The following is a 23,993-nucleotide window of genomic DNA, read 5'->3' on the forward strand; positions in this document are numbered from 1 at the left end:
GATAGAATTACATGACCACAGTCAGACACAAGGTGTGCTGTGTGGGAGGAATCAAAGTGTGAAGAAATACATAAAGAGCACGCAAAACCCGCATCACTTCTCATGTCATCCAGGACAATCAAGCCATACGCGAGACTAACCCAACTTGTAATGTCTCTTACTCGCGGGGTCTCAACATCTCATACAATCAGTTATAAAATCACAAGACATTAAGACAAAATATCATGAAGAACATTGGGTATGTATCATCAAACAGGAGCAAGTGCGAAGTAATATAATACCGGCGAACATGGAAACCACAAAGGAGAATATTTGGGTAAGAATTGAAGTAGACTAGCCAGAATCCAAAGTGATATCGAGAAAACTTGAAGGAATGTATAGAAGGGGCGGGATCCGAAGGGTTCCGGAATTTGTTATACAGTGTACTTCTTTTAACGGAGGCCTGCTGCTCCGGGCGCAGGCTCCAGTTTCTTGCGGGCGACGAGAATGCTCTTCAAAGCACCTAGCCACTTTGCAAGAGATTCTTCATCTGGTGCGCATAGTCGATACGACTTTTCTTCCGCGATGATTTGAAGACAGAAGTGTTTCGAACGTGACATAGGGTCGACTTCAGCAGCGTCGATCACCTGTGCCATGGGTATGACTTTGACGGCGGAGTATTCCTTCAACATGGCACGGTTAGTCATGACTATAGAACTTGATGCTAGAGGAATAGCTAAATAATAGAATCCATACCTGTTCATCTTTATAAAAACCAAGGCTTTTCGGGCGCAGCACAACCCATAGTCGCTTCCAGTGGCGCATAGATCCCTTGATTTTGAGGCATTGAAGATACCCGTTGCATACAACTCTCTCCGGGTCACGTAGGACTGCGGACTCATTGCGCGGAATCGAGGAAGGGCCATCGCTATGAACTGATGCAGGCTGGTTTTGAATGGAAGGCGATGTCACGCGAACGCCGTTGTTATTCCCAGGGCCGTCGGACCATTCTGAATATGACGTGATATCGTTTCCCGAGTGATCATGGGGCGAGGCGAAACGCCTCGAATGGTAAGTGGGTGACAATGAATCTCCGACTTCCGGAGAACTTGGTCGTCCGCGCTGATCAAAATCAGAGTGGTCGGTGGTATCATAGATGCGGCGCTTGGTGTTTCCGGCGGTGTCGCTATTCTTTGATAAGGCGAGGAAGGCCTCTTCGTCTTCGTCCATGCGGGTTTCTGATCGAATGTGTCTAATCCAAGCTTCGGCCTCTTTTTCCGAAGATGCCTGGAAGCGATAATTCTTCGACGGCGAGAAAACGCCAAAAACGTACTGTCGGTTGGATCTGGGGGACCTGACCGACGCAACGGCCGTGACCTCAGACAACGTGATAGAGGCTCGGAGCCTCGTGGCCTCCTCATCCTTGTATACCGACAGAAGGTTGGGACGTAGAACGAGATATGCCGGTTTCCAGGAGGCCCTAAATGCCTAGTTTGACAGAGTTAGTTGGTTCTAGACCGAGCTCGGCTGACGGCGCAAACGACTAACATGTTTGTGCTTCACGCGACGAAACACCTTTCCAGTCTTCAGGACCCGATCGAATTCGAAACTCCCATTTTCATTGACGGGCGAGAAAGTATCCAAGTTGACATGGCCGCTGCGATAGTGAGCGGATTGATTATTCGGGACTAGAAGCGCCGACGTCTGGACGGTGCCATCGGGTAGCTGGATCGCGGGCGCTTTGGGATTCCCTTCTGCAACCGGTGCGTACGATGTGGGAATTGGTTGAGTCATGATTATAGGAAGCTGGTGCTAGCAGCAAAGGTCTGTGTCGGGAAATAGCTGTCGTGTGCAAGTGGTGTTCGAACGGTGCGCGAGCGGAGAGAAGGAGTGTATAGCGCTATCTATACCGGCTGGACGGCACACCGGGACTGCGTCCGGCTTTAACAAAACTGTAACGAGAAAAGATCGATATATAGTGAGTGGTAGTAGTTCGGCAAGATTAGAAGAAGGTAGGCAGAAGTATTGGCCAGGTAGTAGTATCTGGCTGCTGACGATTAGAGTCGGTCGCGACCGACAGGGTCATGGAGGCTGTGCCAAAAGGAGTGGTGAGCGGGTGGGAAGCGACGAACGGGGGGGAAGCAATGAGGGAATGCGATGAAGTAACGAAGCGCTCGCCGTGACGACAACCAGTAAGTACTAGGTTCACACAGAATAAAGAAGTATCATGACTCAAAAGTGAAAAAGGCGCAACTCCCTCACCAAACGGATCCCAAGGGTTAGGAGGAGAAAAAGGGGATCCTTTTTCGGGGACGAAAAGAGATGAGGAGAGAGGGGGCGGAGGTTCTTTTTCTAATTTTCCCAATTCAACGGGACGCATGGACGTTTTTTTTGTTTTGGAGATCATCTGGGTTTAGTCCCGTTGGAAGCTGGAACCTCGACCCTCGACGGGCTCGTTTCCCCTGCTGTTTCACCTTCGCGCCTTCTGCCATCCTTTTCCTTCGCAATGGACCGGTTTCTCTTACCCCCTTCCTTGAATGGGGACTGCAAGACTCCCTTTATGAAACCCTTTGTTGATTCAGTTTGAAGAGAAGGGGGGAGGAGGAAGAACAACCACAATATTAGGAATAGATGCTGGAAACAATCATAGGATGATATTGGCAATGATATTAAGTGTGACTGAGAACGGGCTCCCATACCTCGTGGGTAGTAGCCATGACCCAGACCCCCATTTCTACTATCTAATAGTAGTAAGTTATCATCTGCTCCCTCCCGCAACAACCACACCACCACCACGTTTTTGAGTTTCCAAAGACAGGTCTTCTTCCCCCGACATTCTTCGGGTCATCAACTACGTGAATCATGAAACGGATATGACCTCTACATCTCTACAATTATACACGGCAGATCCACGGATCTGATTGCCCCCACGGGTGGCTAATAATAGGACTATGTATGTATGTACTGTAAGTTATTACTTACTCTCCGGAGAGCATCGAGTAAGTAGTAGATAGATAGATAGATGGATAGTCCCTTGACCGCGCTGCAGATCATGACGGACAATACGTAAGTAAGTACTACACTACATACAGTACGTACCAGCATTGATGCCTGAAGACGGACGTGCATGAGATGAGTTATCGTCCCGGCATGCATGTTGCGTGTACCTACATAAGTTGTAGCATATTAAAGATAGGTAAATTATCTACCGACCGACATGCTTTTCACCGATTGCATCGGATGATGTGACAGCTCAGCCGCGAAGCTCCGCACGATGCTTCCTCTCGCCATGAAAAGAACTTGCAGTTATTCTCCCGGTAGTGATGTCATTGGTGAGATCCCGCGATGGACAATGATCAAACTTACTATGTATGTAGTAAGCTCTATCAGGCCAGTTGCCATGCCCTGGGCGAAACTCAAGCGGGAGTTCCTTTTCGGGATCCTAACGAGGGCATCCGTTTCTATTGCCGTGTCCCAGTCCCAGCAATGAAAGCCTTAAAAGGCCACCTTGACAGATCCCCCCTTTAGGACCGGGGTCACGTGTGGGTCCCGGTGGGATTTCAGGGTTCTGGATGCATAAATTACCGGCTCGTAATACCACCAGGTACCAATGGCCCGCTTTTACCATACAATACATCTCCTGCTCAGTCGGGCCGAATTCACCGGCTAGAACTACTAAGGAGTATCTATTCTATCTATTTAACTAACGGTATGGAGTAGTTATCTCCTGCTAAACCACGTAGTGAGTTTGCTAGAGTTAACCTAAGAGATAGTAGTGTAAGAAACTGGACACTAGACCTAGATAAATTGCTACCATTAGTCGACTCCAGATCTCCTATTCTCCTGCCATATGCGTAGGAGATTATCAGTCTTAATCTCATACAATAAATCAACCCCAGCAGAACTTGCATCCGGAATCCGAGTCAGATCTCGGACCCAAGTTGCAGGACAGTGAAAGAGTCTCCTGCTAACAGGCCCATTGATTACACGATGAATGAGCCATGTCCCTCCGTCTGTCTCTATCGGCTCATGGCTAAAGTATGAAGATGAAGGTAAGAAGATAAAGGTGCTCTCTCATTCTTATAATATTGTAGAGGCAGAGAAAAACAAAACAATAGCTTCAAGCAAGTTAGGTAGGGAAGTTTGTCTTGCCTACTTAACTACTACTACTTACCAAGACACACATGCGTGGTCAAGGGAGAGTGGTTGCATCCCGCGGTTACGAAGCGCGGCCACCAGAGATCTAAACCCTCTGGTGTCTGACGACGGTCGCGCCAAGCTAACGAACGAGAGAGGAACTGGTTCTGGAAAACACTAAACATAAATAGAAATCCAATGTGGTCTCTCAACTTCTAATTGCCCTTCAAGGTGGTTCGCCATGCTGATCGTGAAACTCAAAGGACCCAGAAAAAATACCCTTTGACACTTGCTGACGACTGCCAGATTCCGCCCGGCCAAAATTAAGAATGATTCAAGGAAGACGTGTTTTGCAGGTTAAGCTTCAGGGTCTTTTGCATGCACCAACTCTCCCAACTTCCATGTAAGTACCAAAGGCTGGGTCGGTAAGGCCGGTACAGATAGATTCCTAGTTCTTACCACCCATCAGGCCCGAATTTTCTCTCGGTGGTGCTGTCTTGACTCGTTTCCCTTTAGTTCCCCCCAATAACCACCGTACGAGGGTTGTGTGGTTTCTATAGTGCCTTTTTTAGACGTAATTTTGGTCATTCTACTAAAGTGCCACCAATCTAACCGACCAAGTCAGCAATAATTTACCGCCAGTGATTTGGTCTTGGGAGAAAGAGGGATTTGGGAAGAGGGTGAAAACGAGACAAGAACGAAAGGGAGAACCAAGTTGGACTACCGCAAATAGGCTAAGTGTAATACAATACCAAAATACCAGTCTGGAAAGGAGAGCCGCGACTCCCGAGCTGGAGGGTAGGCTGTAAATTACCATCTGTGACCACGACCGCTTGCGCCTCCCTGGCCTTGGCGGAACTTCCACCCATCCCCATCCCCAAATAATCCTCTCTCAAGCCTTCATCTCATCGGTTGCCCTCCCGCAGCTCTCGGCTTCCACCCAGCCTCAGCCTGCCACCTCCCCCTCTGATCGTGATTAATGACCTCGTCGACCACAATCGTGTCTTCGGCCTCATTGCTCCGGACACCAGTCCTTTGCGTTGCTGTCGACTTTCCCCCCGCCCACCTCTGCTTGGCCGACTGAGAGGGAAAAGTTGGCGAGAAAGGAGGCTTTCCTCCGGCCGCTCTTTATTTCGACCCTTCGCTTCGTCTAGATCGGGATTCTCCATCCGTTCTCGATTATAATACTCTTTAATCGCTTCTTTGTGTTCTCATATCGCTCGGCTTTGGAAAGTGAATTATAAACCAGCGTCTCGCTCTTCGGCGCTCGCGTGCGGACGTACATATCTCTTGTCATCGAGATTCCCTTTGGGTTAATATCAGACAAGAGAAGGTCTCGATCTGAGAAACGTGTTTCATTTGACTGCTGATACTTGAAAACTACTGTGTGCCATCGCTGTTCAATCAGCCGTGTGGCCCATCTTTTGCACCCATGGGCCTCGTTCAACGGGTTACGAAATGGCTGCCCTCCACGCCGAGTCTGCCCCTAGATGACTCGTCGCGCGAGAAAGGCCGCAATCTGTCCAGATTCGCTTTCTTCAAACGGAGGATACGGTTAAAGGGCAACTCCTCGATCTCGATACCCCTGGGATTTGTTTTACTATTTCCATGCCTTGTAATAGTCCTTATCCTACTACTTTTCGTTCGACATCCTGCTTCCCCTGGCGGTATCCTCATCCCTGCCGGTACTCCGCCTTCTATCAGGTTCGTTCTACTCGCTAGGCACGAGATACAAAATTTTCGATAGCTAACCACGCGCCGATTTGACAGGAAAATAAGCGAAAAATATGACAAAGTCTTCGCTACCGGCTGTCTCCCCGTCGAGAAAACCGACGCCCCGCGCGCCAATGCCGCTTTCGTCGTCCTTGCCAGAAACAAGGAATTAGACGGAGTTATTCAGTCGCTCAAGTCCATTGAAAGACACTTCAACCGCTGGTTCCACTACCCCTACGTCTTCCTGAACGATGGTGATTTCGATGACGCCTTCAAGGCGACGGTCAAGAACTACACCAGCGCCCCCGTTGAGTTTGGCAAGATCGATGAGTCCATGTGGGGTTACCCCGACTGGGTTGATCATGAAGTCGCCAAAGAGGGCGTTCGGAAGCAGGGTGACGCCGCCATCATGTACGGAGGCATGGAGAGTTACCATCATATGTGCCGATTCTATTCCGGGTAAGTTTCCCAACCATTTCCACTCAGCTGCCACTAATCCTGACCGTTCAATAGCCACTTCTACAAGCACCCCCTGCTCATGAAATACGAATGGTACTGGCGTCTCGAGCCTGAGATCAAGTACTTCTGCGATATTACATAGTACGACCCTCCCACGGATCCTTGCGTATCGGTAGTATACTGACATCCTAATCAGTGATCCATTCATCAAGATGGCGGAAGCAAACAAGACCTACGGCTTCACGATCGCTGTCAAGGAGCTTCGCGAAACCGTCCCCAACATCTTCCGTTACGCATCTGCCTACAAGCGGAAACACAACTTGGAATCGAAGGGATTGTGGGAGATGTTCCTGGAGAAACCAGAAGAAGAGCCGAAGCCCGAGGAGGAAAAGCAAGAGAAACTCCCTGAGGAGATCCTCCAAAATGAGCCTGGTGAAAATACTGTTCCCGATGTTGACCCGGAAGCCATGGAAGGCGAGAAGTACAACATGTGCCACTTCTGGAGTAACTTCGAAATTGCGCGGTTGGACTTCTTCCGCAGCAAGGAATATGAGGAGTTCTTCGACATGATGGATAAGAGTGGAGGTTTCTGGATGGAGAGAGTATGTCCTCGCGTACCTGACTCGTCCTCGATATGACTGACTGACTGACTGATCTAGTGGGGTGATGCGCCTATCCATTCATTGGCCGCCGGTATTCTTCTGTCCCCCAGCGACATCCACTACTTCCGTGACTTCGGCTATCGGCACACTACTATTCAGCATTGTCCTGCCAACGCTCCTGCACGGCAATTGCCCCGAATCCCCTGGCTGGAGACGACAACCGAGGACGAAAAGGAGCGCATTGAAGAGGACGAGTATTGGGCGAACCCTGATCCCGTCAAGGAGAACGGTGTCGGCTGCAGGTGCAGGTGTGACACCGACATTGTGGATGTTGAAGGCAAGCAGGGCAGTTGTCTCGCCGAATGGGTCGAAGTTGCTGGAGGATGGGCATCCCCATAGATTCGGATTGTTGCCCTTTAATGTTCGCTGTATAATCTTCGCCTCCTGGTTTCCGTACCTATTTGTTCGACTATGAGCATTACTCGGTTCGCCCTTGGAGTTATTTGCTTGAGCCTGCATGTTACGTTGGCTGTGGGTTTCTGGACGGCGTTATACGGATCTGACGGCTTCTTACGTGGAAGACGGTGTGACCATTCTCATCAATATGGACAAATACATCTAGCGTGCTTCGTATATCTCACCTGGTTTGCCGCAATCACTCTAAAAAGAAAACAAGTGTATGCTCAAGAAGGCCGTGCTGTTGGGGATTCCAAGTGGGCTACCAAGTCATTCGTCTGGACCACGTTGCTGCTCGGCTCACTGGAGCGATGGCAGGCCAGAAGCAATGTCGTTCCTCGTATTGAGCACCAACATACGTTGTGAGGTTGCGTGGCTGGATGCGTTTGCTTGCGATACCCAATGTCTTCTGGTGGTGGGCATGCTTGGGTGGTTTCTCATTCGCCCTCGTGGCTTACCCCTGACATTGTCAGGCAGCGAACAGCAAATCTCCAGTTGGTATTTCGGGGGGGGGTGTTGTATGGACAAGCGAAGGATCGCCGACCGACAACGACCAGACATTGTTGCAGATCTCTTAGAGGCCTACTTATTTACCTCCTGCTGAACGGGCCATCCGCACCGTACTAGCACCTATTAAATGTCTTTTGTCCCTACTTCCCACCACCTGGCGCAAGCCTCATGTGTTCCTATTCTGCTGTTTTGACATCAATTTGCTGTTTTCTTTTCCCCTTTGAATACTTCTTTTTAGTTCGATGCCCCGTTCTTCCCACATCATGTCATGAAATGTACATATCTACTTTATATGCTTCTCTCTGTTCTCTCCTGCTGAAACGGGAAGTTTTATTCCTTTCATTTCAATCCCACTTTTACGCGCATTCATATATTGTCATGGTTCGAAGTCTGGAAGTTACTGTTTGTCCATAGTTGCATGGGATGTTCTAGTAATGTGAAGTACTTGTATCTGTTCGGTCATCTTCAGTTGTCGGGAAAATAAGGAAAGGGTCAAAGGGGAGAATCAAGACCAAGACTTGGACCCTCTACAAGATTGGGGGAGGGGCCTACTAGTCTAGATCGGGTGTAGTGGCCTGAGAGTAGCCTGATAACGGATGCCTTATCGGCGATAGTTTGGAAGCTGGGGTCACTGGCGTCTCCTGCAGCCATGATAAACAGCCAACAAACACCTGATGAGATATGTTCCTACTACTTACTTACCGCTAAGCCTGAGCAACGGAAACCTTAACTCCCACCTGACCCAGCCAGAGAGAGGGTGGATGTATACTGAGTGCCCTCCAGTCACGACTTCCGTGATATCCCATGTCAGGTGCCCCGCGCAAAGATAACCGTCACCTTCTCTTCCGGTCCAGTCACTCCAGTCATCTCTATCTATCTATCTCCCTTGACCGTTGCATTTCCCTACTACCTTTGCTCCCCATTTTCCACAACTCACCCTCGGTCGGTTTCTGTTTACAAAGCTTTCCCCCTTCCACTTACCGCTAGTTTCCGAAAAACACGTTGATGAAACTAAATCCATCTTGCCCCGAGTGAGGCACCTGACCTAATCTTCCGCCCGGGCCGCGAGGAACAACAGCAGCATCAAGCGCCTCACACCCCCACTTGCAATTCATCGTCCGCCTAGGCTGTCATCGGGCATCTGCCTATTAGGCTCGGACAATCCAGGCAGACTCTCCCCAGCCAGAGTGTTCCTGTAGTAGACAGCAGAACTTGCTTTGTTGAAGTTAACGTATACTTCCGCTGACTCTTCATTCTCTTCATTCCTGAGCTTATCCGTCGTCCTCTGCTTCCGGTCAAAGCTCCACTCTGCAGCTCTTCACTTGCTCTTTCCCTCAAGAAACCTTACTGATGAACATTCACTCGCAAACACCATGGCTGACTCTTCAGAGCCTCACCCCAGGCCTTCCCAGCACCCTTCAACCGCTTCGAGCTTACAATATCCCACTCTCCCTCCGCTGAGTGCCTCTGTAGAGGAGTGGTTATCGCGATCGCGGCCTATCAGTATGACGTCAACTCCAATGGAACACCACTCCAAGTCCCTGAGCGAAAGCTGGGCGACGATGAGTGCATCCGACGTACACTCAGAAGATGGCACTCGCTCTGAACAAACAGATCTTGGGTCTTTGATCGATCAGACCGGTCCTGATGACGTAGCAAGTCTCGATGGCCGGTCCAGCAACAGTGACATGGATACCAATGACGAGGATGGGTTTGATGGTGATGGCTATGAGTCCAGGAGCAACGTTTCAGTGTCCCAGGAACTCGCATCGGCCTTCCCTCACATAAGAAACTCGATCGATGACAGCAACCTAACTACCAAGACGGCTTTACGGCAGTCGGTTGAGTCCATCGAGTTCATTGAACCGGAGAACTGGCCTGAGATTGAACGGGTAGAACTGAAGCATACCATCCGAGTGTTCGAAGGATCTGACACAGCAGAACTGGAGCAGGAGCTTCCACACAGGTCAGAAGGCTCCACTGTCACGGCCACTGTGCAGCAGACTATGACTAGGAAAAGCCTTGACACCGACAAGCCTTTCCATGTGGTATATATTGGCAGCCCTGAATTTCGAAACATCATTCTCGACAAAATCGGGGATGTGTTAGTATCTAGCACCTATAGCGGTTTCGAGAGCAGTTCGACAGAGTCGTCCAGGTATCACGTCGTCCCAACATCCTTTGGCGCAGGCGCAGTTCCCAATTTTGCCGAGCTCCTCCCCATTCATGTCCAGCTTATTGTGGACGAATGCACCGAGGCTACCGCGGAACCCCATATGGACAAGCCCAGCACAATCACACTCCAATTCAAGGGTCGGCCGCCATGCTCTTCGATGTGGTCAGGGGCCGATTATTGTATTTCATCTTCGGTCCAATGGGCGCTCCCTGATGTCGCCATCTTTTTCCTCTCAGGCACTGATACTCCCGAAGACATTGAGACCCAGAAAATGGCCCGCATACTCATGGAACGCCACGGTATTCCGGCTATGGTCATCTCGGAAAAGCCGCTCTGGACGATGTCTAGAGACCCTGTTCCTCTTAATCCCCATAGTCTCCACATGTGCCTGGAATTCCGCAATGCCCTGGACGGGAAGTCCAAGGTACTCAGGAGGTATCCTATCGATCTGAAGACCTTTGAAAGTATTACACCCGGGCAACTCAACAGAAACCTGGCGTCCCTAGCAACCATCTGTCCCAGAAAACCATGTCAAATGGCGTTGGAGAATCTAAATTCCCCTCGCACCAACTCATTCTGGGAATGGTGCACGTCCATCCATAAAGACCTCTCTCGTCCTTATATTGGCGACTATGGGGTGTCGATGTCTGCGTATCGCTTCATTGCTTTCAGTATCCTATCTATTGTATTCGTATTCTTAGGCCATACAGCCATGCTGGCCGCTAACTCGACCTTTTCTCGACAATATGCTGACCATACACTAACCAAAGCTGTCACCCCTGTTTCGAGCAGTGTCCCAGCTACCAGCTTCTTGCACACGGTGACATCACTTTCCGTATTGCCTTCATCGCTTGGCGACCACGAGCTGCAAGGGGACCATGTGAGCAGCAACACGCTATTACATGACCTGATAGAAGGCGTACAGTATGTTTCCGAACGGCATGAAATGACGGACTCGTTTGAAATCCAGGTGGTCGGTGATTGTCATCTTGTAATCAAGCCGCCTCACAAACTTGGCAAAAAACAGCCAAAGTTTAACGTCCAAGTCAGTCGGGATGGCAAGCCTCTCGAGTATGAACTCTCGATGTTATTCGATGGGGTGTACACGCTGAAACTAGATCGCGCGGATGCATACGGTCAGGTGGATGTGACGCTAACTACGATTACAACGAAACCCCACATACAGACAACATCTGTGGACTTCGGGACGCCATGGTTGAAGATCCAGAACTGGAAACGCGCAGCACATCTTATTGCCTCTCAGATTTTGCGAGACTTTGCCACTGCGCAGACCGGACTGTCTGAGGTCTACGGTCGGGTCTGCACCGATTTGCAAGTGCTCATGGGAGATGTTGTAAGAAGAGCCCACTTCCTACGGAAAGAGGCGTCTACTTTGCGACCTGAGTCGGTGCAAATATCCCGCGAAACGAAGGACATAGTAGTGTCCCGATCAGAGCAGTTTACTGAAGTCGTCAAGAAAGGTGCCGTGCAGCCACTTTTAGCTGTCTCGTCTGCCCTACAGGCTCAGACCCATAAAGTGCATACAGGAGCCAGAGAGATGATGAGTGGCACATGGGACAAGATCAGCTCTCATGCACATGCACTTGATCTTGGTGCAGTGAAAGAACGCCTCCGAGATGCGAGGAAATGCAAGGCTTTGGATACGGCGCAGAAGAGAGCCCGAAGTTTGGTGAGGCGGAGGTCTTGTCAGCAGTCGGAGTGTTCGCAATAGGGCTATTGTCGCTGTGCCTCATTATTGGCGGTTACCATTTCGGCAGTAGTTCTTTCAGAATAACATTCATTCCTTTCATGTAATTTCCTATGTTGATTGCTTCTTGGGCTGGTTTATTGGGGTTGCTCGCAGGCGAAAGGATGGGTCAGATATCAGGGTCGGACTGAATCATGGGATAAATTCCTGAAATACATGCTGGATTATGTATCAGTGGAGTATGTTGAAACTTGCCACGTGCATGTCCGTTTCGATTTTTCTCGAGAGTGAATTCGGTCTAGATGTCTCTCTGTAAGGAGTAGTGATAGAAAGTTATAGTTACTGCGGATCGCCCGCCGGCATCAGCAAAGCCAGACTTGCAGGGCGGTGGCGCTAGTGCGGCCTTAGGCGCTTAGGCAATGAACCTACCCACCTCAAAACAACCCCGTCCATATTTTCCCACCCCTCCTCAGTGACTCCCACTTCCCCGATACATTTCTTCCTTTCCTCCTTCTTACCAGGTACATCCCCAGAAACATCCATATCTATCGGAACTTCCCCGCTTATAAATTTGACAGCCAACGCATACCACCCACCATGTCTGACGTCGCTGAGACCAAGCCCGACCCCACCATCAGCGCTCCTGAGGGCGCTGAGAAGCCCGAGGAGACGACCACCACCGCCACCGAAGAGACCAAGACTGAGGAGAAGCCCGAGGAGTCCAAGTCGGTGACTGAGTCCGCTGCCGAGGCCGTTAAGGACACTGCCACCAAGACTACCGACAGCGTCTTCTCCATGTTCGGCGGTGGCCCCAAGAAGGAGAAGCAGGAGGAGCCTGAGGATGCTAAGGACGAGCCCTCCGGCTCTTCCAAGGCCCAGAAGGGTGAAGATGAGGTATGCATCCGATTTTTCGCTATGCTGGTGTCGATGGTCCCCTTACGCCAGTTTAACCGTTACCCCGCTTTCCCCTCCATTGATGTCCACTTTTCCTCTTTACCCCTGATCCTTTGTCCGCCTTTTGTTGGATTCTGCAAAAGTCTCACGACAGACCCGTTATATTGGCTACCGGTGGCTGACCATGTTGTTACAAAATTATAGGACGAGGCCCCCGAGTCCCCTGAGGTTCACTTCGAGCCTGTCATCCGCCTGACCGAGAAGGTGGAGACCAAGACCAACGAGGAGCTGGAGGAGCAGACTTTCAAGATGCGTGCCAAGCTTTTCAGATTCGACCGTGACAGCAAGGAGTGGAAGGAGCGTGGTACCGGTGACGTCCGCCTGCTCAAGCACAAGGAGAACCAGAAGACCCGTCTCGTGATGCGCCGCGACAAGACCCTCAAGGTCTGCGCTAACCACTACAGTGAGTGTTGACTTATAATACGGTGTGGACTTGGATGGCTAATCGATCTTTCAGTTGTTCCCGATATGAAGTTGAGCCCCAACGTTGGCAGTGACCGCAGTTGGGTCTGGAACGCTACCGCTGATGTCAGTGAGGGTGAGCCCGAGGCGCAGACCCTGGCCATCCGTTTTGCCAACAGTGAGAGTAAGTGGACATTAAGATACAGAAGGGGGGAGAGGTTCATTCTGCTAACATCGAATTCTAGACGCCAACCTCTTTAAGGACGCTTTCGAGAAGGCCCAGCAAGAGAACGAGAAGCTGCTTAGCCAGCAGTAAGCAGGTATCTGACCTCAGATTTTCTCGGTCATCAGTGATATAGAGGGCTATTGTTAATGAACATTTTGATTCCCTTACCCCAGCATAACGAGTCTGATGTGGACTGCTCATGAAAGACCTATTTCACCTTCATCCCGACTTATCTTTGTTTCCCCCTTTCTCTTCTCCCAAGCATCAAGCTCCTTACCATTTTCACTGCCCCTGCTTGAGAAAACAGAATTAATGACGCCGGTCATGGCGAGACCATGAGTCGATGCATGCATGGGTCCTTGGTTTTCGGCCATGTGGTCCCTTGCATGTCGTGCGACAACTTGGTACACAGTAGATAGACATCACATGCCCCCAAAATATACGTATGAAATTCACGAAGTCTCTGCCTGCCCCTATTGTACCTATACAATCGATCGATAGAGTTTGACTTGGCTCTCCCTCTGATGATAATGGTAGTGGAGGGATGTCCCTTTTCTTTCGCTCCCCCAAACTTCGAATAGATGGATTATCCCGCGATGTCACATTTGAAATTTGAAGTAAATGCCCGAGCACAGAAAACCACCCCTCCCTTGAAAAGCTAGTAGTAATAAGATGCAACTCGAATGTGGGTGGCTGTTACCTGTTGGACGCTGGCGGTTAGTTAGTGAGTGAGTGACCCTTGGGCGTCGTCGCGCCGCCGCGTCGAAGAAAGAGGCCGTCCGGCAGTCAATAACCACTTCCAATCCCCCACCCGGCTTTCAGCCCGCGGAAAGCTTCACTCTCGCTCACTCCTCCTCCCTCTCTTGTTTCTACGTCTACCCCATCCCTCGCTGGTCGGACACCTTTTGAACTGCACCCTTTCCCCCTCCGCTAACAACCATTCACTCCGCTCCGAAATCTGCAGGATTCCCGACAGGAACTCCCGCCAAACATCCGACTTTGCCTCACCTAGGCATCGCGCGACCTCTACATCCGATAGCTCCTGCATCCCATTCAGACTTTCGCGGGAAGGGTCTCTGGGAAGATAACCTCTAATTCTTTTCTTCTGATTTTGACGGGCGATTGATCCACCTTCCTCTTTCAAGATGCCTGACGTGAGTTCCGCTTCCCTCCCCAGATTCAGCAATGGCACCCTCTTCCCACTGGCGCTTGACGCGAACAAACTCGGTCTACTTTCCACTCGATCGCATGGCACTGACGTGACGCTTTTGCTCTGCTTCTACAGGTTAAGAGAAATGTCAGATTGGTGACCGAGCAGCACATCGTGTACGTTGTCTCCTACTAATCCTTCCGGTTCCCGAGTCATTCCTGAATGACACACCACCGCTTCTCTTCCTCGTCATCGCTGCCTATCCTTCTCCCCTTCGTCTCACATCCGTTGTCGGTTCTCGCGCGATGGCGGTTCGATGTGCGCTTGGGCTCCTACACGGTTACCTCCGCAGAGAATGGCACAAGGGCAGAAGCTTGAAACGAGGAAAGTCCCTCTTTGCTGACCTCGTGCGCGTCTTCGCGTCTACAGGAATAAAGACTCCGGCGTTGAAGGATTCCCCCTCCGATCATGGTCAATTGAGATCTATCTTGTCAACGAACACGGCGAGCAGGTGCCTGCGAATGTCTTTGACAAAGTGACATACACGCTGCACCCTAGTTTCGGCGACAGAGCCATTCAGAGTACGTCACCTCCTCTGCGCTTCAGATACCCCTCGGTTCGCGTCAGGCCATTGGCACCTGGGCGATAGAGATGGTCGACTTTACACAAGAAAGTTGGGAGATGGATCACTGGCAGCTGCTGACATTGGAACAGCCTTCAAGAACCCCCCTTTCAGAATCTCAGAGGAAGGATGGGGTGAGTTCGACATGCAGATAGGCCTCACTGCCGCCGACAAGGAGCATTTCGTTACGCACGATCTGAACTTTGCCCAGCCCCGTTACGAATCCAAGCACGTTATTGTGAGTATATGGCTCTCAGTGTTTCCCCAGCACTCCCAAACACCATTGATTGTGCTAATTCTTTTCTCCTGCACAGACGTTCAAGAACCCCAAGCCTGCCCTACTATCCCTCCTCCGCGAATCCGGACCCGTCCCAGGAGACGAGAATGGCGTGAAGTCGAAACGCGCCGCAACCGGAGAGGAGGGATCCAAGAAGAAGAAGCGGACAGAGAAGAGTGTAAGCGACGTCTCAGCCTCAGAGAAGAAGAAGAAAAGTATAATAGAAACATATCTGACATGACTCCAATCCCAGGTCGACATGGACAAGCTGGCCGACGGTCTGCAGCGACTCGGCGAAGATGATCTTCTTCAGGTAGTACAGATGGTGCACGACAACAAAGCCCCAGACTCGTATACCAAGAACGATGTTGAGCGTAAGCTACCACCACCCTTCGAAATCTCTCATCTCACTAACTAATCAATCCAATTTCATTACACAGAGGGAGAATTCCACGTCGACCTATATACTCTTCCAGACACCCTAATCAAGATGCTGTGGGATTTCACGCAGGAGAAAGGCGCTTTGTGAACAAAAACAACAACACCAACAACAACAATAACTTACTAGTTACCCCACCATATTTTCCCTTTTTTCTTTTATTTAAACTTATTTTGGGCGAAACAATTGCTATCTTGTTGTATCTCTCTGGCTCTGTTATTTTCCATCCCCCTCCCCCCTTATTCCACTCAAAGTTCACTAACTAACTAACTACTTACTACGGAGTACTTACCCTTACTTTACTGGCTACATTTCGCATCTATGAACAACTACTAGGGCTTGTCTATTGTCTATCTTGCTTCCTTCTACCTACCTACTAGCACAGCACCTGCGCTGTATTTTGGTATGCTTTCTCTCTATATCACAAAAATCAAAACAGGAAGAAAGAATTGGAGTGGTAGATGGATGGATGGACGGGTAATAATGATATCGTTGCAATAAGTAGCGGAACAGAGACAGGAGGGGGGAATTTTGGGGGATAAACATCGAATCGAAATGAAAATAATTTGGGACACTTGTATTTTGTGAAAACAGGCGGGAATTGAGAAGAGAATTACTTACCTCATTTTGAAGAGCATTGCACTTATTTACTACTTACTTGCCTGAAGATGGATGGATACTGGCTTGACTTTAGTAGTAGTAGTGATAGTACTAAGTAGTAAGTAGTAAGTAGTACTTTTGGTACTTGCTAGGTAGTTACTTAGGTGAGGTGAGTCTTCTGCTTATACACTTGTGTATCTTTTGTTGTGGAAAAAAAATTGATATCAGTGTAACGGTTAGGTTTGTTTCGGTTTGTCTCTAGTGTATGAGATGATTTCATGCCCGGTGGCATGATGTGTATGCTACGTATACGAGTGGTAACTAAGTAGTGTTCCGAGCAGTAGATAAATAAGTAGATAGGTAGGTAGTCGGGGTCTCGGATAATAACACATCATGGCATCTGAAAGAAGATAAAACGAAAAGGAGAAGAAAAACCAAGAACCGTGTTGGATATCTCAAGCTCAAGGTCAATCAAGCAAATAAACAATCAATCAATCAACCATGTAAAATCAAAGGCCCAGCCTTGCCTGCCTGAACACCAGTAGTACTGTCACGTATGTACTGTAGATCCGTCTATATGCATGCATGTACCCGAACAAATGAAAAGGAGAAACAAGAGGAAATAACAAACAACCAAGACACACTGCCGGCCAATCGAGGATGCAAGAGAAGGAAAGGAGGATAGAGATGACCTGGACGCCCGCTTTGCTGCATATTGAAGTGTTCGTGCAGAGAACATTATCGCTGTCATATGAACGTAAAGAGAGGAATATTTAGCGTTTCTAGAGTGCTTGTTCGTTTACAAGATACGGTATCTGTTTATTTGGTCAGTGGTTTGGTCATTGGTCATAAATACAGGGATGAACCATACGATCTGAGCAGGTCTTCAAGACTGTCTGCGCTGCAGCTCCGACCCTTGGGAATCTGTCTCAAAATCTCGACGATCGTAGCAAAGACATCGCCATCCTTGTATGCTAGCAGAGCGGGGGCTTCGATGTGATCCATCTCGGCGATCTCGTGGTGGAGCTTGACGAAGTGAACAGTGGGTTGACGACGAGCAATGGTGTTGAGAGAGTCTTCAACAATGCTGCTGGTTGTGGACTATAGAAGGGTCGGGTCAGCGACCAGTTTTTCTTGACGAATGATACAATGGGTAAAACATACCTCTGGGTCATAAACGCAGACGACTACTACCGTGCCGGATGTGACCTTCTCAATAGCATCCAGGTATCCCACCGCATCGACAATATCCACAGACCCGTACAACTTGCGACGGGGACTAGGCTTCCTCAGGCTGCGGGCCTGCATTTCCTGCATGCGGGCCGCGCGCCATTGGTGAAGGAACCGTTCCTCATCATCGCTGGCGGAAGATCCATCTGGTGGGGAGGAGTTCTGGAGGAGTGTAGCGTCGTCGTTGACGGACTTGTTGTAGTGGGAGCGATCGAGACCAGCGACGCCGAGAAGAGTTCTGCGGAAGGAGCTCTTGCGAGCACGCTCAAAGGCCTGGGCATCGGCGATGACACCCTTGGGGCCAGTGTTGGCGTCGAACACGGTGTTGGGGACGCGATAACTGCTGGGGTTGCGGGAGTGCATGGCAGAGGGAGTGTCTTCGGCGTCGGAGAATTGGGGTTCGTCGTGGTCCGAGGATGCGTCAGAGGAGTGAACCGAGTCGTTATCACGGTCCTCAGGATGAGAAGAGAATTTCTCCCGGTTGTTGTTTATGAGTTGATTGAACTCGTCTTGAGCAGATGACATCGTGAAGGAGGAAGCGGGGGGGTTCCGGGCTTTAAAACAAGGTCGAAGACGATGACAATGTCAATGATATTCTTAGAGCTTGGCTGCGCCTTGATCTGCGTCGACGATGGGGTACCGTAAGGGCCTAGTTTATTTTTTCGGATTCAAAAAATATTTGCCTGGTAAGGAGCAGCTGGCGGGGGGGAAAGCGAATGAAACGAGAAAAAGAAGCGAAACCAATGACGAAGGGTCGTATCCAACACGAAAAATAGGGGGGTAGAGGAGCGTGTCCCAGAGAGTGTTAGTACACGTTTCAGAATATTTTTATGGTTTTCGCTCCGGTGCTTTTCCTAAGGGAGAGGGAAATCCAGAGCGTTGATCCAAGGGAAGGCAGCAAAAGGCAAGAGAGGGCGAGAGAAGAGAGGCTGAGGAGGGGGGGATGTGGAAAGAAGGAAGTGGCGGGAGATGAAACAATCGAGGCCCGAAGGATGGAAGGGGAAGAGAGAGAGGGACGGGCTGCCCGAAAGCGAAGATCAGCCAGTAGGAAAAAGGGGCGGTGTTTCAGAAATCGGAGATCAGCCCCCGGGGAAAGAAGCCGCGAAGAACCTTCCATTTCATCCTATTCTGTTGCCCCAGGTGCCATGGTTGATCCCCCAATGGCTGTGGCCATGGTGCGGCTGACCGGGCTCAATTAAAAGAATAAGAATGGTTTTTTTATTATTTAGTGTATAAGATCGAAATATCAATCGACCAGGGCTGGAATTAAAGCGAATGGCTAGCTCAAATGTGACTTGGAAGTCTATGTAAAAATCGTACTATAGAGCCCACAAAACCCGACACTCTAATTCATCCACAACGACGTGGGATCTCGTGGCAATGCTTTGGCTCTCCCACACTCTTTTCTCCCCTTGTACACCCCCCAAATCTTCATGACACCGCGTGATTACCCTTTAACTCAATGTCCACACGACTGATGACGTGGTGTGCTGGAGGACACGAAGGATGGGAAACTTCGCAAAGAGAGGGCCATTTGCTTGGATGGGTACCTCCAAATAGAAACCAGGATCCTCCTTGCTCTGACAACTGGCAGCTCCCCAGTGGATCTAGCAGCATCAGATGTGTTTCATCGCCATCCACGGAGAAAAAATCCTGTCACTCCTCTCCCTCAACAAGAACTCCCAACACCGCTTCTGGTAAGTTTTGCGTTCGACGTGTTCACCTCGGATCCTAACGGTTTGCGCATCGCCCGCGCTGGCCGCCCTTGTGGAGACAAACAAGTGACACATCTTTTGGATAGGGGCCCAGATCCAGTGGGCTCCGCCGTCGGGCGAGATCCGGACAATGGCCTTCCAGGTTCTGGCCTTCCACTGAAAGCTCGCCCTGCCCTTCCGGTTTAGACAGTGTCATCCTGTACCTGTTGATCTGGTCCCGTCCCCGGTGGAGTACGGAATCCGTTGCCTTGCCTGTCCGTTACTCCTCTTCCGCGGGCAGATCCTTCATCCTGAGGGTGGTACGTAAGTAAGTATAGGGCGATAGATCAGCCGACCCCACCCGTGTGGGCACTATTAATAACTTGGGACGTCCCGTGTACGCTGGTTCATTGCCAGTAGGACTGACCTTTTGGCCGCTGCAAGCGATCCCAGCGCCCTTTTATCTATCACGGATATAGCCTCCTGGTCTCCCCAACAGACACTCCCGGTTCTATCCCAGCGAACCCTACCCAAGCAGGGTGAATCAAGCGGGAACAATTGACACAAAACATAATATTCCAAAGAGATTATTGAGCTTTTCCAAAAAAAGTATTGCCTGTCATTTGTACTAGTGGCTGCCTAACAACTCTCTGCCACACCTTGGCTGACCACCAGGCCGGGACATAAGAGTGCCGCGGAACATGACATCGTGGGGGCGAACCCCCCGAGGGATAAAGGAAAGATTTGCTGGAAACATGGTCGATTTCAACACCAGATATAATAAAGGAAAAGCCCGCTTGAAAACACTCAAATGACACAACCGACACTTTCAAGACGTAGGCTGATGATTAGTAACAGAAGGAGATCGCAGTAAGAGTCAAAGGAAAAACGTCATGGCCTATCCGGAAACATTCCCTCCCTTTCCATCCATCACCCGCAAAAAGTACAGAAGATAGTGAGTAAGAAAGGTCAGAGAAAAGAAAAAGGGGTGGGAGAAAGAAAAGGTGAAAGTGAAAAGAAAAAGATACTCGATCAGGGTAGTAATCGAGGTCAGGAATTGAAGAAAAAGACAAGGGGAAAGACGTCGAAGAGGGGGATAGGGTTAGTAAGGGTGAAGGGTAAAACGAGATCGAAAGAAATGAACACAAGAAAATCAAGCCCGCGAATACATAAGAACAGGGGCCTGCAAATCTTCGAAGCTCAAAAGATGACATGTGAGATGCGCTGCCTCTTGCCCAGCAACGCACTAATATCCGTGCAACGATCCCGAGGTCTCAAACATCAATAGCATTATTACAACCCACCGCACCAATAGTCGAGCATTGTCGGTTCGTGTTGGCATTCTGCTCTTCTCTTTGCGTATTCTTGCTCATCACACCCAGCTGGGAAACGGCGGCAGAATCCCAACCCCGACATGCTTAGGCACCCGGACTGCCCCGTGATTTTTCGTTTCTTGGTAACTTTGTCGGTACTCCGAGATAGTACATTATGGAGCAAGGGCGACAAGATTTGCTCCCGGTGAAAAAGATTATCGTACAATGGCGGACATTTAGCCTAGTGGCGCAGAAAAAGGAAAAAAGAAACTTGGAATGAGGACGTCGCAAAAGACTGAGACAGGGTATCTTTGCTGTTTTTGTTCGTTTTGCTTTTTTACCAAGCCCAGACCTTGAGCTGTAAGACGGAGGACGATTAGTATGCTGCACAGCCCAGTCAACCAAAGTGATGCTTTTGCTAATCTTACCAGAGAATCCCAGGATCCAGTGCACAAGCTGATGCCGTCGTTGCTGACTCCCAAGCAGCTTACGCGGTTCTCGTGACCACTCAGGGATCCAACCTTGTCTCCGCGCAGAACATCCCAGACCTGCAGGTGAAATATGATCAGCCGGTTGTCCTATATTACAACTAATTGGGCGGTTTCGGGTCTTACCTTGCACTCGAAGTCATCGTAACCAGCAAAAAGCAATCTGCCAGAAACGGAGAAGGCAACGGAGGTGATACCGCACAGTATTTGGTCGCTCTGGAATCATTCGTCAGCTACAGATGAATTCGCCATACAGATTGCCAGCATTTACCTGGTAGGTGTTGAGTTCGCGATCCGCACGAATGTCGAACAGACGGCAGGAGGTGTCGTCAGAACCGGTTCCGAAAGCGTTTCCGTCGGGGAAGAACTGGATGGCGTTGATGTCGGATTCGTGTCCAGCGAAAGTTTGCACCGCCTTTCCGGTACGGATATCCCACAGCTTGGCGAAGGCATCGCAGGCGCCCGAAACGAAAACGTTCTGGTTTGTCGGGTTGATGCTGATCGACATCACGTCGCCAAGGTGATCAGCGAATTCAGTAACCTTCGAGCCCGATTCGATATCCCACAGCATGCAAGTCATGTCGCCGGAAGACGTGATGATTCTGCGATCGTTGATGAACCGACAGCAAGAGAGGTAGCCGGAGTGTCCGGAGAGCTCACGCGCGACACGGGTCGGACCCTCACGAGAGGAGAGGTTGTAGATCGAGCAAATGTTGTCGAGACCACCGCAGGCGACGTAGTTTCCACTCGGGGCATAGGCACAGGTCATCACCCATGATGACCTCAGCGGGATCGCATGGACCTTGTTCGTGGTATAGGCGTCCCAGATGATGAGCTTTCCGTCCTGAGAGGCGGAGACTAGATGACGGCGGTCGGTCGACCAATGCATGGCGTAGATCTTGGCCAAATGTCCCTTGAGCGTCCGCCGGGGCTTCATACCAATACGAGGCAAGGTTTCAGTTTGGTTCTGCGCGACTTGACGGACTGTTGGGGGGGGAGAGAAGGAACCAGAGTCAGCAAATCGAAACACACGGCCAATCATGACTACAACGGACGGCTGTTGTTCCCCCATTGCGAGGGAGAGACCAAGAGATGCGAAAGGGAAAAGAGGGATGCGTACGAGTTGTATCGGCCAACTCATCCTTTCTGCGCTTGATCTTGTCCTTCAGGCCTTCAGCTTCGCGCCTAGCCGCGGTAATCTTAGCCTGCATCTGTTCGCCGGACATGTCGGCCATCTTGACGGAACGAGCCCCTGGAGAGGGAAGATGTCAATTGTGAAACGGAAGACGGGCCTGAGGGGAAGAAATTGAGTTGACGGCGGGCGGCGGCGTCGTGAGATCCAGGGGACTGAAAGAACCGCGAGAGGGGGGTTGCGGGAAGAGGGCGGTAGGGGGAGGAGGAATGGGAATAGAGAGAGAGGGAAGGAGAAGGAGTGAGTGAGAGAGGGAGAACGAGGAGGGGGGTTGATTGGGTGTGGAGCGAGTGCACGGCGGAAGCGACCGAGCGAGAGCAAAGAAAGTTTCGACCCGGGGCAATGGTGAGGTGGTTCGGGCGTTTAAGTCAGCAGGGGGGAAGGAGGAGGAGGGAGAGTAAGTAAGTAGTGGTTAAAAGTAGTTAGTGGTAGGGGAGGAGTAGTAGCAGTAAGTAGTAAGTGTGGGAAGGAGGGGGTGGGTTTTTTGGTTGTAAGTAAAGTGAGTGAGTGAGCAAGCAAGAAAGCAAGCAAGCAATCAACTGCTGAAGCAGAGAGAGAGAGCACGAGGTACGGTAGTAGTGGTAATCGGGATGGGGATAGGATACGATCTTGGGAAGAGAGAAAAAAAATTAAATTAAGATAAAAAAAAAATAAAAAATAAAAAAAGAGGGAAAGGGGGAAAAGAGAGAGGAGCCTGACGGACGGAAGGGCCAGAGAGGGAAAAGGCAGGGAAAAATCCAGTTGATGACAAGCAGTTAAGATGGAAGGTGGTCGTAGTAACTCCGTCGTAGCGCCAATAATAATGATGTATGGCCTCACCAGACTAAAGTAAGTCGTGCCCTTTACTCTATCGGGGCTCTGATGGCTGCTACTAGACGCGGCTGTACGGACTACGACCGCGGACTACTACAACGCCAACAATACATAATACACAAGTCCGCAGGGACCAGAGTTCAGGATAGGATAGGATAGAATAGGATGAGATGAGATGAGATTACATCTGATGTTACTCTTATTGCGGCGGTGGTGGGCGGCGATAATATTGGGCTGGTGATCCTGGCTGGTGAAACAATACCAATTATTCAAAGAACACTGCCACCAAATGGGTTCACAACAATAAGACTGTGTGCCAGAAGAAGAAGGAAGAAGCAGCAGTAGCAGATGATGATTATCGGAGAACCGGTTAGTGAGTTTGTTAGGGGGAGCTCCTCTCTCTCTCTCCCTCTTTCCCTCAGAGAACGGAGCCTCCTGATGAAAAAGCCAAATCCGGTGGAGGATTAGGTTACCTACCTGTGACAATACGAGAACCTTACCCGGCCAGCCCTTCATTCACCAGAAAGGGAACGTGCCATCCCTGATTGGCTAAACCAGCAGAAGAATTGGTCGGTTCAATTTCAACCGGTCCATCTTGTTCTCCTCGTTACATTACCCAGGGGTAACTTATCTCCTCCTCGTTGGTTTTAAGGGGAAACCAGCCAGAAGAAAAAGACACTAGATACCACGACCACTAAGTCCAGTAGTCTAGCTCCAAGTACGTAGTGCCCAGGTAGGTAGGTACTCCGCCAAATGGTCCCAGGTCTCCATCAAGGCCACTAAGGGGGGAAAAGTGGTCTACACCCTGGTCAACCCCGGTGGAGAATTTCCGCTGCCATTCCCCTCTGGTTGG

The 23,993-nt window shown here is 50.1% G+C and overlaps 8 protein-coding genes across 8 annotated transcripts; 4 read left to right on the forward strand and 4 right to left on the reverse strand.

Annotated features, from left to right (window-relative positions):
* Positions 1 to 431: 431 nt before the first annotated feature.
* Positions 432 to 1,773, reverse strand: AKAW2_31357A (PH domain-containing protein; the record flags this gene model as incomplete). The annotated part of the gene is made up of 3 exons (XM_041687973.1): positions 432 to 662; positions 736 to 1,467; positions 1,528 to 1,773. 3 exons carry the CDS (start codon positions 1,771 to 1,773, stop codon positions 432 to 434), a joined length of 1,209 nt encoding a protein of 402 aa, XP_041541804.1.
* A 208-nt stretch (positions 1,774 to 1,981) lies between these two features.
* AKAW2_31358A (uncharacterized protein) lies at positions 1,982 to 2,386 on the reverse strand (the record flags this gene model as incomplete). Its single annotated transcript, XM_041687974.1, has 1 exon — positions 1,982 to 2,386. One exon carries the CDS (start codon positions 2,384 to 2,386, stop codon positions 1,982 to 1,984), a length of 405 nt encoding a protein of 134 aa, XP_041541805.1.
* Positions 2,387 to 5,548: 3,162 nt separating this feature from the next.
* KTR5 (glycosyltransferase family 15 protein) lies at positions 5,549 to 7,289 on the forward strand (the record flags this gene model as incomplete). Its single annotated transcript, XM_041687975.1, has 5 exons — positions 5,549 to 5,820; positions 5,887 to 6,288; positions 6,343 to 6,429; positions 6,485 to 6,890; positions 6,948 to 7,289. 5 exons carry the CDS (start codon positions 5,549 to 5,551, stop codon positions 7,287 to 7,289), a joined length of 1,509 nt encoding a protein of 502 aa, XP_041541806.1.
* A 1,940-nt stretch (positions 7,290 to 9,229) lies between these two features.
* Positions 9,230 to 11,764, forward strand: AKAW2_31360S (uncharacterized protein; the record flags this gene model as incomplete). The annotated part of the gene is made up of 1 exon (XM_041687976.1): positions 9,230 to 11,764. One exon carries the CDS (start codon positions 9,230 to 9,232, stop codon positions 11,762 to 11,764), a length of 2,535 nt encoding a protein of 844 aa, XP_041541807.1.
* A 573-nt stretch (positions 11,765 to 12,337) lies between these two features.
* SBP1 (Ran GTPase-binding protein YRB1) lies at positions 12,338 to 13,412 on the forward strand (the record flags this gene model as incomplete). Its single annotated transcript, XM_041687977.1, has 4 exons — positions 12,338 to 12,634; positions 12,839 to 13,097; positions 13,152 to 13,280; positions 13,342 to 13,412. 4 exons carry the CDS (start codon positions 12,338 to 12,340, stop codon positions 13,410 to 13,412), a joined length of 756 nt encoding a protein of 251 aa, XP_041541808.1.
* A 1,055-nt stretch (positions 13,413 to 14,467) lies between these two features.
* AKAW2_31362S (putative transcription initiation factor subunit (TAF30)) lies at positions 14,468 to 15,900 on the forward strand (the record flags this gene model as incomplete). Its single annotated transcript, XM_041687978.1, has 7 exons — positions 14,468 to 14,476; positions 14,608 to 14,648; positions 14,902 to 15,053; positions 15,187 to 15,332; positions 15,409 to 15,549; positions 15,625 to 15,745; positions 15,812 to 15,900. 7 exons carry the CDS (start codon positions 14,468 to 14,470, stop codon positions 15,898 to 15,900), a joined length of 699 nt encoding a protein of 232 aa, XP_041541809.1.
* Positions 15,901 to 17,209: 1,309 nt separating this feature from the next.
* Positions 17,210 to 18,165, reverse strand: AKAW2_31363A (phosducin family protein; the record flags this gene model as incomplete). Its single annotated transcript, XM_041687980.1, has 3 exons — positions 17,210 to 17,225; positions 17,282 to 17,511; positions 17,575 to 18,165. 3 exons carry the CDS (start codon positions 18,163 to 18,165, stop codon positions 17,210 to 17,212), a joined length of 837 nt encoding a protein of 278 aa, XP_041541810.1.
* A 2,819-nt stretch (positions 18,166 to 20,984) lies between these two features.
* On the reverse strand, positions 20,985 to 22,370 carry GPB1 (WD40 repeat domain-containing protein; the record flags this gene model as incomplete). Its single annotated transcript, XM_041687981.1, has 5 exons — positions 20,985 to 21,005; positions 21,076 to 21,195; positions 21,262 to 21,351; positions 21,407 to 22,119; positions 22,256 to 22,370. 5 exons carry the CDS (start codon positions 22,368 to 22,370, stop codon positions 20,985 to 20,987), a joined length of 1,059 nt encoding a protein of 352 aa, XP_041541811.1.
* Between the last annotated feature and the right edge of the window lie 1,623 nt (positions 22,371 to 23,993).

Source organism: Aspergillus luchuensis, chromosome 3 (assembly GCF_016861625.1).
Source record: "Aspergillus luchuensis IFO 4308 DNA, chromosome 3, nearly complete sequence".
Taxonomy (NCBI): Eukaryota; Fungi; Ascomycota; class Eurotiomycetes; order Eurotiales; family Aspergillaceae; genus Aspergillus; species Aspergillus luchuensis.